The 16,612-nt window shown below is 43.8% G+C and overlaps 1 protein-coding gene across 1 annotated transcript; it reads right to left on the minus strand.

Moving 5' to 3' along the window:
* Positions 1-674: 674 nt before the first annotated feature.
* Positions 675-9,761, minus strand: LOC128417964 (pepsin A-like). The gene is made up of 9 exons (XM_053397242.1): positions 9,641-9,761; positions 8,905-9,061; positions 7,707-7,824; positions 6,061-6,179; positions 4,581-4,780; positions 3,581-3,697; positions 3,157-3,292; positions 1,871-1,963; positions 675-963 (listed from the first exon to the last, which is right to left on the minus strand). Exons 1-9 carry the CDS (start codon positions 9,694-9,696, stop codon positions 811-813), a joined length of 1,149 nt encoding a protein of 382 aa, XP_053253217.1. The 5' UTR covers positions 9,697-9,761; the 3' UTR covers positions 675-810.
* Between the last annotated feature and the right edge of the window lie 6,851 nt (positions 9,762-16,612).

The following is a 16,612-nucleotide window of genomic DNA, read 5'->3' on the forward strand; positions in this document are numbered from 1 at the left end:
CTTTTTGCCACCAGATTCTGATCATTGGACCACAGACTCCTCAGAGGATCAGGAGAGGAGATATCCCTACAGCTTGAACACACAGGCCAGAAGAAGTCAATGGCCAGATACAGCTGGTGAGGCCTCTAGTCAATGAATACCTAGCCAGGCTATGACACTGTATGCTGTGCCTCAGCTGCAGGATTATTAGCACATCTAGGTCTCTCTCCAAGGTGCTGATCGTGCCTTGCCTGCCTATCTGCCTGGAACATTGGGGTCACTGATTTCCCCCTTTCTTGGGCCATCGTGTATCTTTGGTGTCCCCAAGGACTAAGTCTATGTTTCATGTTCTCTTAACCTATTTCAAGCGAGGGGGGAGCATTCCCTCTGTGCAACAGAATATATCAGAAGTTCAGTGGAACGAAGTTTATCAGAAATGGACAGAGCAAGTTGCTCTGATGCATAAAAAATAGCTGAAGCTCTCACATGGAACTGGTGAACAGAAATTCAGGATAGAGTGATGTTGTGTGTTGTGTTTTAAGTTGCTCAACAGATCTAGCCAGAAGAAGAGAAGAGTAGAGACCTATGGAAACTAGAAAAGATGAACACGAAAAAGGAAAACCAGCTCCACTTTCTCACTGGTAATACTTAGTTAGATAGGTATGCATTAAGTCTGTGAGGAATGCAAACCAAAATTCATTTGCTTTATATTCTTTTATTCTACTGTTATTAATGTTTCAGCTTATGGGGAGGGAGCATAGTGACTAAATTTAGTCCCAGCAAGTAAAAACAACCTTGAGGGAATCATTTTGCCAATAGATGTTGTCACGTTCATGCCACAGGGGCCAAGCCGACCTGGTTGTTTGCTCTGTCAAAGACACAGTAGTACTCGCGGATGAAGACATCCCCAAGGATCCACAGCTCACCAGACTGAGTAGGAATGCTGATGGACTCAAAGCCACTTGTGCAATAGCCATTTTGGCCCTGAAACAAAGGGAAACAAGATACAGTTAGTGTTGGCTTTTGTTTCACACCACTTGAGTATCTTCACTGGCATGGGAGACCCTTCACAGAGCATCTATGTTGAAGTGAGGTTGGGGGCTGTGTGGGGAATGTCCTGTGATTGATATAAGGAGGGCTTTATGGTTTGTGTCACTCACTGGACACCAGCTGTCTCCCTAGCACACCTTCCTTTCATTCAGCCATGTGTTGCTTGAATGCTTGTGCATTTTATGGAATATGGCATTAGGAGATTCTCTCCCCCCTCCCCACACCCTGCAGGTTCACACTATACATTTAAAGCATATCCAAGGCACATGGCTTCTCTCAGAGAATCCTGAGGACTGTAATTTCCCTCTAACAGAGCTACAATTCCCAGTACCCTTAACAAACAACAGTTCCCGGGATTCTTGGGAAGGAAGTCATGTGCTTTAAATGTGCATTGGATGTACTTCAAATGTATGGTGTGGATCTTTCCTAGGTTTGTATTATTGAATTTATATGATATTATTACCCCTTCATGGATCTGATTCCTATCAACTTTTCATAGAATCATAGAACTGTAGAGTTGGAAGGGACATTGAGGGTCATCTAGTCCAACTCCTTGTAATGCAGGAATCTTAAGTACATCATCCATGACAGCTGGCCATCCAACCTCTGCTTAGAAACCTCCAAGGAAGGAGAATCCACAACCTTCCAAGGAAGTCTGTTCCACTGTCAAACAGTTCTTCCTATCAGAAAGTTCTTCCTGATGTTTAGTCAGATTCTCCTTTCTTGTAACTTGAATTTATTGGTTCGGGGCCTAGCCAGCAGGACTGATTTAATCAGCAGGCTGATCCCTTCACAGAAACAATTCGAGAAAATTCCAGGTTAGATGAACCATGACCCTTACCTGGCGAATGTAGGCACTGGCAGGCACAGGGAACTCATAGCCATTGATGGTAAAAACAATGTCAGGTAGGCTGTTCATGGCACTGCAACTGACCTGATGTGGAGTAGAACAAATAAAAAATAACAAGATTAGCCATGTGGCACTGTGCTTTCAAATGTTGAGAGCAAAAGGAAAAGCCAACAATTAGTCCAAGTGGAAGGGCCCTGGGAAGGACATTAGTTAATACAAATGGGACCTTCAACATAATGTTGCAGTGTGGAGTTCCTACTGTTCAGGATTCCAGCCACTCTACTTCATTCCACTCCACTCCATCCCTGATTTTCTGCTCCCACCTCAACAATTCAGTGTTCCATGGCCTTCATTGGACTGTATCTGGAGTCCCACCACCCTCCAGGTTTCCTAAAGATTGTTCTACTTCTGCAAATCTTGGAGGCTCCTCAAGCCTTTCTCTGTTTCATGGGTGGTGCTGTTCTGGCTGCAAAAGCAGCAGCACGCACACCCTGAACATTGCAAACAGAGGAAATGATTATGGCAGCTCTGGGGTGGGGGTGGAGATGCAGTATAGAAAACAAATAGCACCAATCAAATCATGAGGGCAGGGTTGGAACTGGGCCGCTTGCCACCACAGGCAACATTTGTGCAACCACCTTCTTGCACAACCATCCCATGATAGTGCTAGCCGGCTGGTGTTTGGATGGAAATGACCTTTTCTTGGCAACAGTCTAGTTCGGATCGAAAAGGGAATGCTCCTGCAGCAGAAGATCTTTCTTAGGGAAGCTGTTTGCATCCACCATAACAATAGCACCAAAGTAACTTTTTTTCTAAAACTCCAAGCATCTAATTATTATTTTTTTAAAAAACCTCAGACTCACATATATCCACATTTACCCTGCCTTCCAGCCACGAGCAGAAGGTTCTATGTACAATGGGGAAAGGTCACAGGAAGGCTGAGGAATAACCAACTTGCCATTCCCCTTTTCTTCATAATCTGATTTTGGCCTACCTCACAGGTGAGGAACTTGTGGCCCTCTTAATGTTGCTGGTCTACAGCTCCCATCATCCCTGGCCATTGGCCATGCTGGCGGGGGCTGATAGGAGTATGAAGAGCCACATGTTTCCCACTGCTGGCCCACATCAGTGCTTTTTTAAAAACAACAACAACCACCACCCAGGAGTCAGAATTGGCATTGAACTCATCTCTCTCCCCCCGCCTCTCTCTCACACATGCATACTCTCCATCATATCAGTCTCTTTGGTACCTTTGGAAGCCTCCCTTCTTTCCTTACCTCACCGTTGCTTGCACCAATGTAGTACTGAATGTTAGAAATGCCTTGAGGGGGACCAGCCAAGAGGGAGGTACCAGTGTCAACAATAGCTTGGCAGCCGCCGGAACATGCAATAGCCTGGCCATTCATGGTGATGCTGAAGAGAACACAGGTAGGTCAAATGTGACAAAGAGAAAGCAACCTTCATCTTTTTGCCCACAAGGTGCCCATGAGGAAATGTGGGAGAAATGCTCTTGTGAGATCCACCCATTGCGTGTAAGGTACAACTTTCCATGGCTGCTCTCCCTGCCTCTGCCTCTTTCCTGCTTGCTCTCCCTCCCTCAACTATTCTCTGAATCTCATATGTGTCTCAGCTGATCACATCATATTTTGCACCTTCTTCTTGGTGGCCTCTGACTGAAGTGATGACTGAAGTTGTCGTTACCTGTCCAGAGTGATCTGCCAGTAAGACTCAGAAGAGAGAGGCACCCAGTAGAGGTTCCCGGAATAGTAGGATGAGTCGACACCACCGAACATCACAAAGCTTCCACTCTGGTCATTGCTGAGAAGAAAATGACAACAGAGGACTCTAAGAACCTGCCCGATATAAGGTGGGACTGTTTGTCTGCCTAGGCCATTACTGTCTTCTCTGACTGGTTGCAACTGTCCAGAATCTCAGGCAGAGAGTCTTTCACATAGCATAGGGTGCTTTCAGATGATCTGTTTATTGAGCATTCATCCTCATTCGCTTGCAGGGAGATTTGATGATGTTGGATATTTAATAAGCATTCATTCCTATTTGTGGGGAGGATAGATGGCGTTGCATCAAAGCAAGTGTTATCCACACTTTCTACTGCATTTCCCCATCAATTTCCTTATTGCAAATAAGGAAATTACTGGTATTCTCCTTATTGATCTTTTGGAGGAAATGGGCTTGTTGCACAAGAGCTCCAAATAAGCTTTCAGTATGTGACTGAATCCACCCCAAAATGCTGGCTGAGACTGATGGGAGTCAGAGTCCAACAACATCAGAAGGTACACAAGTTTGCCATCCATGCTGTTGTAAAGACTACGGTGTCAGAGTAAGTAAAGGGCAACAAGCACTTATAAAAAGTGTTACATCACCACCATCATCTATAAGTTGTAATATATTTAGTAGTTGTCCAGCTGAGCCCTAAGTGATGCTTGATATGGTGATGGCTAGTGAGGAATAAAGTCAGAATCCCCAATATTTTAAAAAGACTTGCATGCAGTTTTGTGCTTAGACATGAAGCTAAATTTGGTATTTGGGTCAAATTTTGCACTTGCTATCCAGCACAAGTTTCCCTGCTGCTGAGTTTCTAGAAACAACCTACTTAGTTCTCCTGTCCTCTGTCCATTAGCAATGGGCCCTTGCTGCATCCCTTTGTGGGGAAATGCTCTCAGATAGCTCATACAGTACTTACGAACTCAGGTAGACGGAAAAGAGATCCTGAGACACCAGACCCTCGCTCATCATGTTGTCAAAGACAGGAGTTGCACCAGAGGAGGCAATGCTGGGGTAAGCCAGACCCAAGATGCCATCAAAGGGGGAATAATACAGGAAAGTGCCAGGCTCGGTCTCACTCAGGCCAAAGATCTGGTTGGTGACCTCAATACTTCCCACCTATGTGCGAGGGAAGCCACAGTCAGATACATTATGAAAATAAATGAAAATATTCCACTTCCTAGCTGATATAAAAGCTGAAATAAAAGCTCAACAACTTTTGTGTCCAGATTTTTACTTTTTGAAATATAGCAACCCCTAATAAAGGCTCTTTTTTTGCTTTTCAGCTGGTGTAATCTTGAGTGTGAGCTGGAACTCCCCTTCTTCAAAGCTCAGCTCATCCACAAATTGGAAAAGTAGCCTTAGGTAAGCCACTCTCAGCCTCCTTGCCCTTAACATGGGAATCATAATAGTGGTCTGTTGCAAGGACTGCTATGATATTGGCCTGGCTTGGACCTAATGCTAAACCATAGTTTTAGTACTACATGAGCAATCCTCCTCTGCCATGGAACAAAAGAAGAACTCGTTTCCCTTTTTTTAATTAATCATTTTGTCATTATTTTCAGACCTGGAACTGCTGATAGCTTAAACTATGGTTTATTGAAGAAGGCCAGGATCAGAAACCATAGTTTGATCTTGGATTATTTAAATAAGCCATCATTTAAATTAACCACATTTTGACACAACAAGTCTGAACCAGGCTCATTTGTGTAGCACTAAACTGATTCTGAGTTCTGTTCAAATGGGACCAATGTTTGTGGAGTCCTTTGAAAACCTAGGAAAAGCACTGTGGGTGGAATTCATCATTGTGCTATGGTGAATGTTTTGCAGTTTGCCAGATGGAACGATCTCCCCTCCATCTGTTTTGGGTGTTCTTCCGACCCCTCTCCCCAGAAAAAATGGGGGGGGGTGCACTGGTGGGCAAGTTGGGGAGGAGGGGGGAGCCCCATTGCGCAAACAGAAACCCTCAGGCAGATATTGCACTGCCAGGACTCATTAGGTAAATCCTATTCTATACAAACATCCCTTTTCAAATAACCTTCTACTAATTGTGCAGGGAATCTAGATAACAGGGAATCTAGCATAGCTAAGTGCAAGCTGTAAAGTATAGAATATGACTTGTAATGCAGATTCTGAAAGGTGTGCTGGCTGAGGCTGATGAGGAGCATAGCCCAAAATATCTGAAGCTCACCAAGTTAGCAAAGAGTGATGTATTTTAGTTCTATGGTCCCCAGCAGTGCTTTTCTTCTAGAAAAAGAGGTGCCTGTACTGCATACCCTTGAGTACCCCCAGAAAAAAAGCACTGGTTCTCAGTCAGTACTGCTCCTCTTTATCCACCTATGCCCAGTGTTTAGCTTCCAAACTGGCTGCCCATCATTCTTTGTCCCCCAGCAGTTTACCTGGACGGTGTCATAGGCTAGGAATCCAGTCATGCTCCCAGTGCCATATGTGACGGAGACGCTCTGGCTGGTGGCCTGGTAGGTGGAGGACTGTTGGGGGTTGAAGCGGTTGTGGTTTGCTGAAAACACAAAGGAGTTAATCCGTGATGTTGTGGCGTTCAGGTTTAGCATGTATACAGACGTGAGCTGCCTCAGTACTACAATGTGAAAGCTCTTTCCTCTAACCTCAGCTGAATGGGAACTGGCTGTGGTTGTGAGGGGAAAACACCTGGCCAGTGCTAGGTGGAATGCTCCTCTCTAGCCAGTTGAGTAGATGCAGAGAGAAATATCCCCTCATGTCACTTCCCCAAATATTAGGGGTGGGGAACCTCCAGGCCCAGGGGCCAAATGCAACCCTCCAGGCCTCTCTGCCTGCCCCTGAGGACTCCTCCTTCCCCATCCCAGGCCATTCCTTCCCTATCCCACACTCCCCAAGGGATTTTGTCTGGCTCGAATGTGTCCTTGAAATTTGTTAATGCCTCTTGCTCTGTTGGGTGGCAATTGGAGTGTATGGTATGTGTGTGAATAGAAACCTCCAACTTTGTATGACTGGAATGACTGTTCACCAGTCATGACATGGACAGCTTTTGCGACCCGGAGTGGGCTTCCCTGACCCACGGGGTCATGCCTGCCAGCTGCTCCAACCCCTGGGCCGTCCAGGTCATCCAGGTGATGTGCACCAACAGCCAATCGGTTGCGGCCCCAGGGTGGAGCTGGGAACCAGAAAAGGAAGCTGCCGGCGATGCTGGTCAGCCATTCTGGTCAGAGCATCTGGAAGAGTGGTTTGCGGGTTGTTGCTAAACTTTTGCAAGTGGTAGGCCTTTTCAGCTGTGGGGAGTCTTGGCGGCGAGGCTGCGATTTTAGGCCTTGGGCGGAATCCTTTAGTCCATCAATGTGACCAAGGGGTAATGCAGTAGCACATCTCTCACACGGCGACATTAGAAGGGCCCAGTTAGAGGGGTTTTATGCTGGGTACCACTGACCATGAGTGCTCGGTGCATGGTCAGAACCCCCATACGGGAGGAGTTGGGGGGCCCAGCCGCATAAACGTATGTTCTGTGGTGTCCCCCTGAACTCCTACCAACCCCTGCTCTTCCTTAGTTCCCAGCCGGGGTCAGAGAGGGATACACACCCAATACCTAAGCCAAGGTTCTCCTACATCTAAATGTGAATAAAGTTGTGGCCTAATTTAATCCCATAACATGCTGTGTATGTATCTTCTTATTTGTGGGGCCTCATTTCTGGGGAGGGGGACTGCGACTGGGCTCGCAATGTAGTCTCCTTTAGCAGTTGCCTATCCCCTTTTACCTCTGGCCCCACACACTGCTGACATGAGGCCCCTAAAAAGTTGCCCATGAGAGATTGTGGCCCTCGGGCTGAGAACGGTTCCTTACCCCTGCCATATGTGAAGATAGAGCTTGTGTTGTTGTTCCACCTTGATTCCCTTTATTGCCACCTGCCATGGGCTAGTCTAGGCAACTGTCCACTTAAGCCTAATATTAGGGCTGCATTTTGCATGACCACTATGAATATACATTGAGGAAGTGATTGCTAGGCATGGGCTGAAAGGATTACCCAGTCCATTCCCAATTCTAAAGGCTACTTACAGCAGGCTGAGCTGGAGCAGTACACAGAAGGGACCCACAAGTTGGAGGAGCCGGTGTCAAAGAGGACTGTGAACTGCTGTGGTGGAGTACCGATGTAGATGGTGCCAATGTACTCAATCTGTGGGGGGGAGAAAACAGGGTGTTATCATTACTGTTGCACCACAGAAGATTCACCTGGAGACAGAAGTTCTTCCTGGTGACCCGTTTATTGAGCATCCATTCTGATTGGTTCATTGGAAGCTCATATGACAAGGGTGAAGAACAACTGGCCTGTGGGCCAATCCTGGTCCACCAGGAGTCCAAGCTGGCCCTCAAGACCACTTTCTCCAAACCACAGCCACCTGCCCATCAGCTGACATCACTTGTTACATCATCTGATAGGCATGAGGGCAGGGTTAAATTCCATGTTGGCTGTGCATACATGTTCCCTGTTGGGAACAGGGTGTGTGCAGTTAAATCCTGCTCAGTTTGGCAGGAGTCCATGCAAACCACTTCTGCATTCAGGAAGGGGTTTGCATGGAAACCTTTGCTAAAATGATGCCTGTTCTAAATACATTATACCTCAGATCTAAGGGTGCTTTAGGTCTGCAAAATTGAAGTGGATTAAAGTGCTCCATTGACCTAGAGCAACAAATCTGCTTTTTTAAAAACCTGACTTTTGGCCATTAGAAAAATGATGGGGAAAGTATGGGATGAACAAATTTTAACAGAAAGACATGTAAACACCTTGCAAGCAGATCAGGATGAATGTTCATTGTGGTATAACTGCCCCATAAATAAACAGAGCAAATGCTCAATAAAGTCCAGGCATAGTCTAACTACTACATAAGCTTTGTAGACGCAAATCAATATGAATGCTAATAAAAAGGTCATCTGGAGAAGTCCTAAAGGTAGTCTCTGGCAGTGGAACACTAAGTGCCAGGATAGGAGTGCCTCAGTGAAGGATAGAAGTGGCTGAAGAACACACCAAGGATGCTTAGCAATGGAGATTTGGTGTGGGAATTTTTGGAAGGGATAGATTGGGTTGACTGGTTACCAAGATGTAGGTCCCACTCCTGATCTTCTCCTTTTCAGATTTTAATTTTATACTGAGTGAACCCATTTTGCAAGCACATAATAACCCTGGTCAGTTCCTTCTCTTTACCAAAATTCGGTAATGTATTGTTTCAGTTATAACCTATGAATAAAGAATACTTACATCCATGTAATTCTCCAAGGGCTCAGCGGCATTTGCGTTGCCTTGGCTGGGGAAATACTTTGAGCCCAAGTTGTGAGGATGTTTCTCCAGGTATTTTTCCAGCAGCCCATGTTCTTTAAGGTTTTGCCTCAGGGATTTCCCTTTCCTCAGAGGGACCCTAAACAGCAAAGAGTGAGAAGGGGAAAAAGAAAGAAAGATGGCAAGGTGATAGGAGAAAATATATATTCTAGTTCTTGAAGCTTGCAAAGCAAAGTTTGCTTTAGGACTTTCAGTATTTGCAATGTAGTAGGCCTTGGAGATCCTAGTCAAGAATGGCTTCACCAAGTTTTCTATAGAAAGATGGCACCTCCTACCCTAGGAATGTACAGGGTTTTTGTAGATGGCTAGCTGGTTGAATAGATAAATTTTTTAATGCTTTCTTTAGTTTTTGGGGGTAGAACTGGGACATAGCAAAGGGTTTATGGCTTGCTTGGTATCAGAGACAGAGAGTTTGCTGAAAGAGCTTGTTGAACCAAGTTTAGAGCCTGGTTAGGATATGTGGCCCTCCAGATGTTGTTGAATTCCATCACCCATCAGTCCCAGTTAGCTTGGCCAATAGTGAAGACTGATGAGAGTTGTATCTAATAAAATCTGGAGGGCTATAGCTTCACCATCCCTGGTTTAAACATAAGGCTGGATGTTTCTGAATCAGAGTGTACCTCCTTTCCTTCAAGAAAGCTGAAACCCCAGTACTTACTTGGTCACCAAGCACTGGGAGAGTGCCACCAAGCCCAGAAGCAAAAGCAACTTCATGATGTCTCCTTTATCCCCAAGCCGCTGATGAAAATGAAATGTGGGTCCCAACTGTAGAGCAACACAGCAGGGTGCTGCTTCTTATATATATGAAGCTCCAAGTCTTTCATATCGTATTTGCAACTCCGATAAGAAATGCAAACCTTCCTGATAAGATTTTTTTTATGTCCTTAAATAAAAGGCTTAGAGAACGTTCCAAGTTCATTCATTTCCATTTGCATTAGGATCTTGACCTAAAAGGGTGCTGAAACTCATGTGACATTAAAACCCATCAGAACACAATGGCAGGTGTCAAGGGCACTTACATAATGCATTGTATTCAACCAAGTCCTACTTAGAGTAGACCGATTGATATACATGGGCCTAAGTTCACAGTGTCTATCAATTCCAATGGGCCTACTCTGTGTACGACTTAGTTTACTAAAAAGAAAATATTTTCTTCTTATAGTACTCAGGACAATAAGCACAAATATGTTTTCTTTAAAAAAACAGAAAATGTAAGGAACTGTATTTTAAATATGCTGTTTAATATTATTTTATATTGTAGCACTGCAGCATAGCTAAAGATCACCTGATAGGTTGAACTCCTAGAAACTGTGGTAATCCAGTCACTCATCCTTGTTATTCTGGGTGTGTTCAGAACACATAGCAATAAGTTGTCACTGGGAGAATACAACCCCTGCCCCTAAACTAGCATGTTGGATGCATTTGCAGTAGTACTACGTGGAATCTGGTTGCATGAGTGTAATGGGAGCCAGTTTTATGATGCCATTGATATCATTAGTAGTAAGGCACAAAGCTAGACCCTTTTTCTGCCCATGTGCCATTTTATGAACTTTAAAAAAATAGGAGCCAACTTTTAAAAAAAAATCTAGCCTCCCTTTCAAAGCATTTTTAAAGTACATGGGTTGTCAAAACTGGCTCAAGACATTTTGCTGTAACTCTCCTGTTCCAGTTACAAAAGTCAACCAGACTAGCTATTAAATCTTACTTCAGCCCTGGTGATGGACACTTTCTGCTGCACTTGAGGGCATCAGTCTATCATAGTTGGTGCAGGAAAGGCCGCTTGATAAACACAGCTCTAGTCATTCCTTGCCTTTAATCATCTGCTGCTTCACTCTGCCTCACGGTAGGGCCAATGCTGTGCATCATTTGAGTTGTGATGGATCTAGATGATACTTCTGCTCTGCATCCATTGCAGAGCAGAAAACATTTTCCCACACTCAAACCAGTGTCCTAACTTTCTGAGAAATAGCGATTTCCCTCTTAGCCTTACAAGTACAATTGTTGCATTTATGTGTGCTGTGTTGATTTGTATTAAGGTCATTACAGTTTTTCTTTATGCATAGTATTTCATTCCATTAAAATGCATAAAAGAATAAAAATATATATAACAACAAATTTTTAAATGTACAATAAAAGCCATAAATCTCCAGAAAGGTAAGACTGGTGGCATACCCAGATTTGTTGTAAGGTCATGTGACAGGACAGTTACATATAATCACGTATGGTTATGACTCTGGATGGGGTAATTGCAAGTGAAGTGCTTAGAAAAGTTAGGTTTTTTCCATCAGACACTAAGTCATTGCAAGCATTAGATAACATACTTTATTTTCCATTAAAGCTATTGCGGTCCCGAACTGGCAGGAACAAGCAAACACCCAGAAAATTAAGTGAGTTGCAATGTGGGATAGATGTGTATGAGTTCTCAGGCGACCTTTACTAAAGTTATTGTGTTATTGTGCTGACTGGCCTGATAACTGCCATGCTGCATATCTGCTCCTTATTTATCATAAAATATGAAAATGGCATTGCAAATACTGTTTATCAGCTGTCTCCTGATACTCTTGTGTAGTTTGTTAATTAATGGAATTTAATTTTCATTCTCTGCTTGGGGACATTTAGCAGAGAGAGAGAGTAGATTACAGAACTCAATAAATTTGTGAAACTGATAAATAGTTACTGTTAGAAATGTTTTAATTTCTTGGCATCTAATGCCTCCAATCCTGTGCATCTCAGGTCACAAACATCAGCTGACCTGGTAAATCTGTATCTAGACTGGGGGTTGGGGAAGATTCTCATGATATAACATTCCTTCATTAAAAAAAGAGAGTAAAGGCTCTGATCAAACAATAAATGCCCCAGAAAAGGGTTGTAATTTAGGCTTCTCCCTGACACGCCAGTTTTCTATGTGTGGGGGTTTAATCTTGAGAGTCCCATTTGAAATGGTGCAATCCAAGAAGAGAATGATCACTTCATCTGCTGCTTGAGAAGTAGACCTAGTAATGTTCCCTAGTAATTTGACTCTTCTTCCACTTGCTTTTCTGAAAATGCCCTTGGGTAACTATGAGCCTAGTTGACAGGGCAGGTGTTACAGCTCCTACCTAGATAGAGAACATGCATCAGTTAGATTTTATGGCATTGCCAAAATTGTGACAATGCTAACTTGCCCAACAAGGTCTTATATTAAAATGTGTATATGACGGATGGAAAAGGTGCCACATTGTTTACATGTTTATTGTTGGACAGCTGTAATCTCCCACTTCTCAGGGCATCCTCAATGTTTGCTTGCTCTCATAGTCCCTTGGTTTGCATGGCCTGGTTTGGTCATGCTTTATCCCTCCCAAATTCTTCCATTCTAACAGGTACTGCACAACTGAGTGAGCACAATCTGTGAGTAGCAACTGCACTTGCTTGTAAAGAGGCTTCTTTTACATTTTCTATTATACTTCTCATGGTAGCTCATCCAGGGCATTTGCATTATTGTGCATAAAGTATAAACAAGAGCACAGTGACAGTCAACTTCTGAACCAGAGGATGTGAGCAAGGAAACAGGAGCAGGGAAAAGAGAAATATAATAAGCTCTACCCACATACAAGGGCAAATTAGTAGGATTTTGATCTGGTCAATTTATTTGTGTGTTGCTTCATAAACTGAACTGGGGAAATAAGTGCATTTCCTATTCTCTGCAGTGTTGATAGCTGGGGAGAAGAGAGACCCATCTCACTCATAACCTCAGCACAGTAGATTGCAGCTTACACCTCTTTACTGAATAAAACAGAGCAGGAAAGCCTACCAGCCAACCTGAAGATGGAGGTGAGATCCCCTTTGGTAACCTTAGTGTTAGGTACACTCCAGTTCTTTGGACAGTGAGAAGTTCCAGGGGTGCAGCCACTCACCCAGGTTTGGTTCATTTTGAAGGAAATGATGCAGGGGGCATATATTATGGCTTTGTATACTTGTTTGCATTTATTTACAAATATTTAAATTGAGCATTGTTGTTGTTGTTTAGTTGTTTAGTCGTGTCTGAATCTTCGTGACCCCATGGACTGGAGCACGCCAGGCACTCCTGTCTTCCACTGCCTCCCGCAGTTTGGTCAAACTCATGTTGGTAACTTCGAGAACTAAACTGAGCATAGGTGGAGGCTAAGCCAGCTAAAATCTACTTCTCCCACATCATATCTCTTAAGAGACAGCCAGGAATCCAAAATGATTTCCAGAGACCTCTGACTCTGTCTGACTCCAAACACAAATTGCAGTCTCCTTTAGTTTTTGTTCACAGGTAAAGGTAAAAGTACCCCTTGACCGTTAGGTCCAGTCGCGGACAACTCTGGGGTTGTGCGCTCATTTCGCTCTATATGCTGTTGGAGCCGGCATTTGTCTGCAGACAGCTTCTGGGTCATGTAGCCAGCATGACTAAGCCGCTTCTGGCGAACCAGAGCAGCACACGGAAACACCGTTTACCTTCCCGCCAGAGCGGTACCTATCTATCTACTTGCACTTTGACGTGCTTTCAAACTGCTAGGTGGGCAGGAGTTGGGACCGAACAACGGGAGCTTGGCAAGCCCTAGGCTCTGTGGTTTAGACCACAGCGCCACCCGCATCCCTTGGTTCACAGAAACATCCTCATATGGGGAGGGGTAGAGATATCACCCCTCTTTCAGGTATGCTAGAGCCATTATTCCATTAGGCAGAAGGAGGCACATGCCTCAGGCAGCAGGTGTTGGTGGGCAAGGAATGGTAGCAAGGTGTTTGAAGACATACTGTGGCTGTGTATGCATTCAACTTGCCTCACACCTCCCTGCTGCCTTCAGGTGCTGTGGAGAATGTATCCCATCACTGATGAACTAAGACTTGTCTGGCTTCTGAATGTGAGGAAACGCACAAACGCAGCAAAATAGGGCAGCTGTTGAGATAAATTAGCCACTCTATTCAGTTTTGATAGCAGCACATCACCTGCCACCTAACCAAGGAGATACTTGCCAGAACTACTAAGGTAATCTTCAGCAGTTATTCCGGTTCCTCTCCTGGCCAGACTCCAGAATCATAGAATGAAAGAGTCCCTGAAGGTAGCTCAGTCTAAATTAAATTCTTTACTGGGAATGCTTTAATTTGATTTCCCCAGTAAGATAAGTAAATGAATACCACATTGAGTTTCGTCAAATTGTATTACTTGGAAATAAACTTTCTTGCTTTGTTTGAAGACTGCCAGTGATAAAGTGTCCACCATTAAATTAGCAGTGTTCACCAATGGTTAAAAAACATGCACTTTCTTTCCTATTGGAATTTGGAAGCTAGTCATTGGTTATTGCCACTCCTTTCCCTCTTGATTAGAGAGCACTTTTTAGTACCCAGTATTTTTCCACTGAAGGTATATGGCTATAATCAAGTGACTTCTGAACCTTTTCTCTGTTTTTGATAAACTAAATGGATTTGAGTTCCTTAAATCTTTTGCTTTACATGACCCAAGGCAAGGACTTGAATAATTTTGGCTACTGTAGAAATGTCTGTTAGCATTCTTGCTTTGTTATCACAGGTGGTGCAAGGTGGTTTCCAAACAGCTCCTGGATGTTTGTCCCAATATCTTAACAGTGGTTAATGGAAAGTGTTGCCAGCTAAATGCTAACTACAGCAGGTCATTTGAGCCACATGGAAACACTATATTCGGCATCCTGTTACTGGTATGAATATCTAGGGGGTTAACTCTTCCAATGCTAAACACATACTGTATCCAGCACCATGCAAAAGGCAGGAAACCCAGAACCAGCTCCATACACACTTTGAAAAGTTGGCTATGTGGACTGCATAGCCCATGCTAGTCAATATCAGGTTGGTAGACTGATAGCAGATGACCAGGATGGGCTGCAGCATTCTGCTGCACATACTTTGTGAACTAGCTGTACTGGCAGAGCAGATCCTGCCCCCCAAGCCACTTCCCTTGGCTTACTTCCATTTCTGGGGGAAATGGAACTGCAGGAAGGTAAGCTGTGGGAGGGGGTGGGTTCTGCTCCCCCCACTCATGTGCTCCCCTTTTCTTTGAAGAAAAACGAGCTCCACCCTCTCCACTTTGTATGTGCTCACTGACTTGGGTTTAAATAAATGGGTCTGTCATAATCATATGCAATTTGAATCAATCTCCTAAATCAGCTCCCTAGATATTCTCTATATGGGGTACATGTTTGCATGAACTGTGTTCTGCCATGAAACAATTATTTGCTTTCTTACCATGCTCAGATGCCTAGGATGCCTATGACCTTCTCTAGCACAAACCTGCCCATGTATGGAGATCATCAGTGGCCGTGCTCAAATTCATAGGTTAAGTGGGTGACTCCCAGCGACAGACCTTTTTTTGATGCGGCATTCAGTAGTCGCACCTGCCCTGTGGAATGTCCTCCTGGCAGATGTCAAAGAGCTAAACAACTATATAATTTTTCGTAGACATGGATTATCATAATGCATTTTCCTACCTCACCTGTCTCTTAGCACTGGCATAGCTCTAGAGGAAGTATTAAGAAGCAGCTGGGCAGGTTAATAAGCATTTTGTTATTTGTCTTTTACAGCTGAAATACCAAATGGTGGAAGAAGCCATTCACATTAGTATTTTTATCTTATAAAGCTAGTAGATATATGTGTAAAAGCCTCTTAGGGGAAGTCTTATTTTAATTGCTGGTGATTTAAAATTTTTTTAAAAAACTGGACACTTGTCCCAAGTACCAGCTTGTTTTTAATACTGTTGTGCTGGAAAGTCATAGAAATTTTTCTTTTATGCAATATAAACTAAAGGTAATTAGTTTTTGCTGTGCAGAAAAACCCCAACAAAATTGAAATCAACTGACACTATTAGCTTGCGTCCAATAAATTTAGTGCATCTACTTGGAGTAGAAATTTGTTGGACACAACTTCCCATGGTTTATGGGTTTATAACTCAGCCAAGTCATTGTTTTTTCTAAATTCATATCAAATCTGGTTTGAGGGAAACACATCAAAACACAGTTTCCTCAGAAACAGCAGGATGGACATGGCTTGTGGCAAATGTTCTTCCCAAGCTAACTGGAAGCAGAGTAAATGGGAGTTTCTACACAACTTTTGTGTCCATTGCTGTTGTCTCAGCTTAGGGCTTCTTTCGCCTTCAGGGTTGCTGTACTAATTTAGAGCTGGGGCTGGCACTTGGCTGGCTGCACCTTTTCTTAGCTGATGCTTGTCTTGACAGAAGGGAACTGGAGACTGTTAGGTGGACAGCTCCTGCTGCCCCTTGGACCACATCTGAGCAGAACAGTCGACTTGAAATAAAGTGATGGTATGTAAAGAAAGCAAGCGTTTATTTCTAGTTATCTGAAAGAAGAATCGGTTAAAAACCAAACCAAGAGGACCACACCTAAGTTGTAGAAATAATGAACCAAGCCAACAGGTGTGCAGAAGATTTGCATTTAATAGACTGTTGAGTTTCCAGTATTGCAAGATGCCTCCTAGGGCGTTTTATGGGTGCCCGCATGGAGAGAAACTAAATGATGTACGAAGGGACCCTATATGGATTTCTGCAGCGCGATGCTCCCACTGCACCACCATGCTTTAAAAACTAGCTTTAAAATCAAATAGAAGACTAATATAAAGCTATGCCCGAACAGGTTTCAGCTTA

The sequence above is a fragment of the Podarcis raffonei genome, chromosome 1 (assembly GCF_027172205.1).
Source record: "Podarcis raffonei isolate rPodRaf1 chromosome 1, rPodRaf1.pri, whole genome shotgun sequence".
Classification (NCBI taxonomy): Eukaryota; Metazoa; Chordata; class Lepidosauria; order Squamata; family Lacertidae; genus Podarcis; species Podarcis raffonei.

What these genes read in the sequence shown, in the direction of transcription:
- LOC128417964 (XM_053397242.1), bottom strand. Translation starts at nt 9,696, where the DNA reads ATGAAGTTGCTTTTGCTTCTGGGCTTGGTGGCACTCTCCCAGTGCTTG. An exon ending in TCCCAGTGCTTGGTGACCAA is followed by an intron (nt 9,062 to 9,640) that starts GTAAGTACTGGG and finishes TTTGCTGTTTAG; the next exon opens with GGTCCCTCTGAGGAAAGGGA. An exon ending in TTGGTGCAAGCAACGGTGAG is followed by an intron (nt 1,964 to 3,156) that starts GTAAGGAAAGAA and finishes ACTCCACATCAG; the next exon opens with GTCAGTTGCAGTGCCATGAA.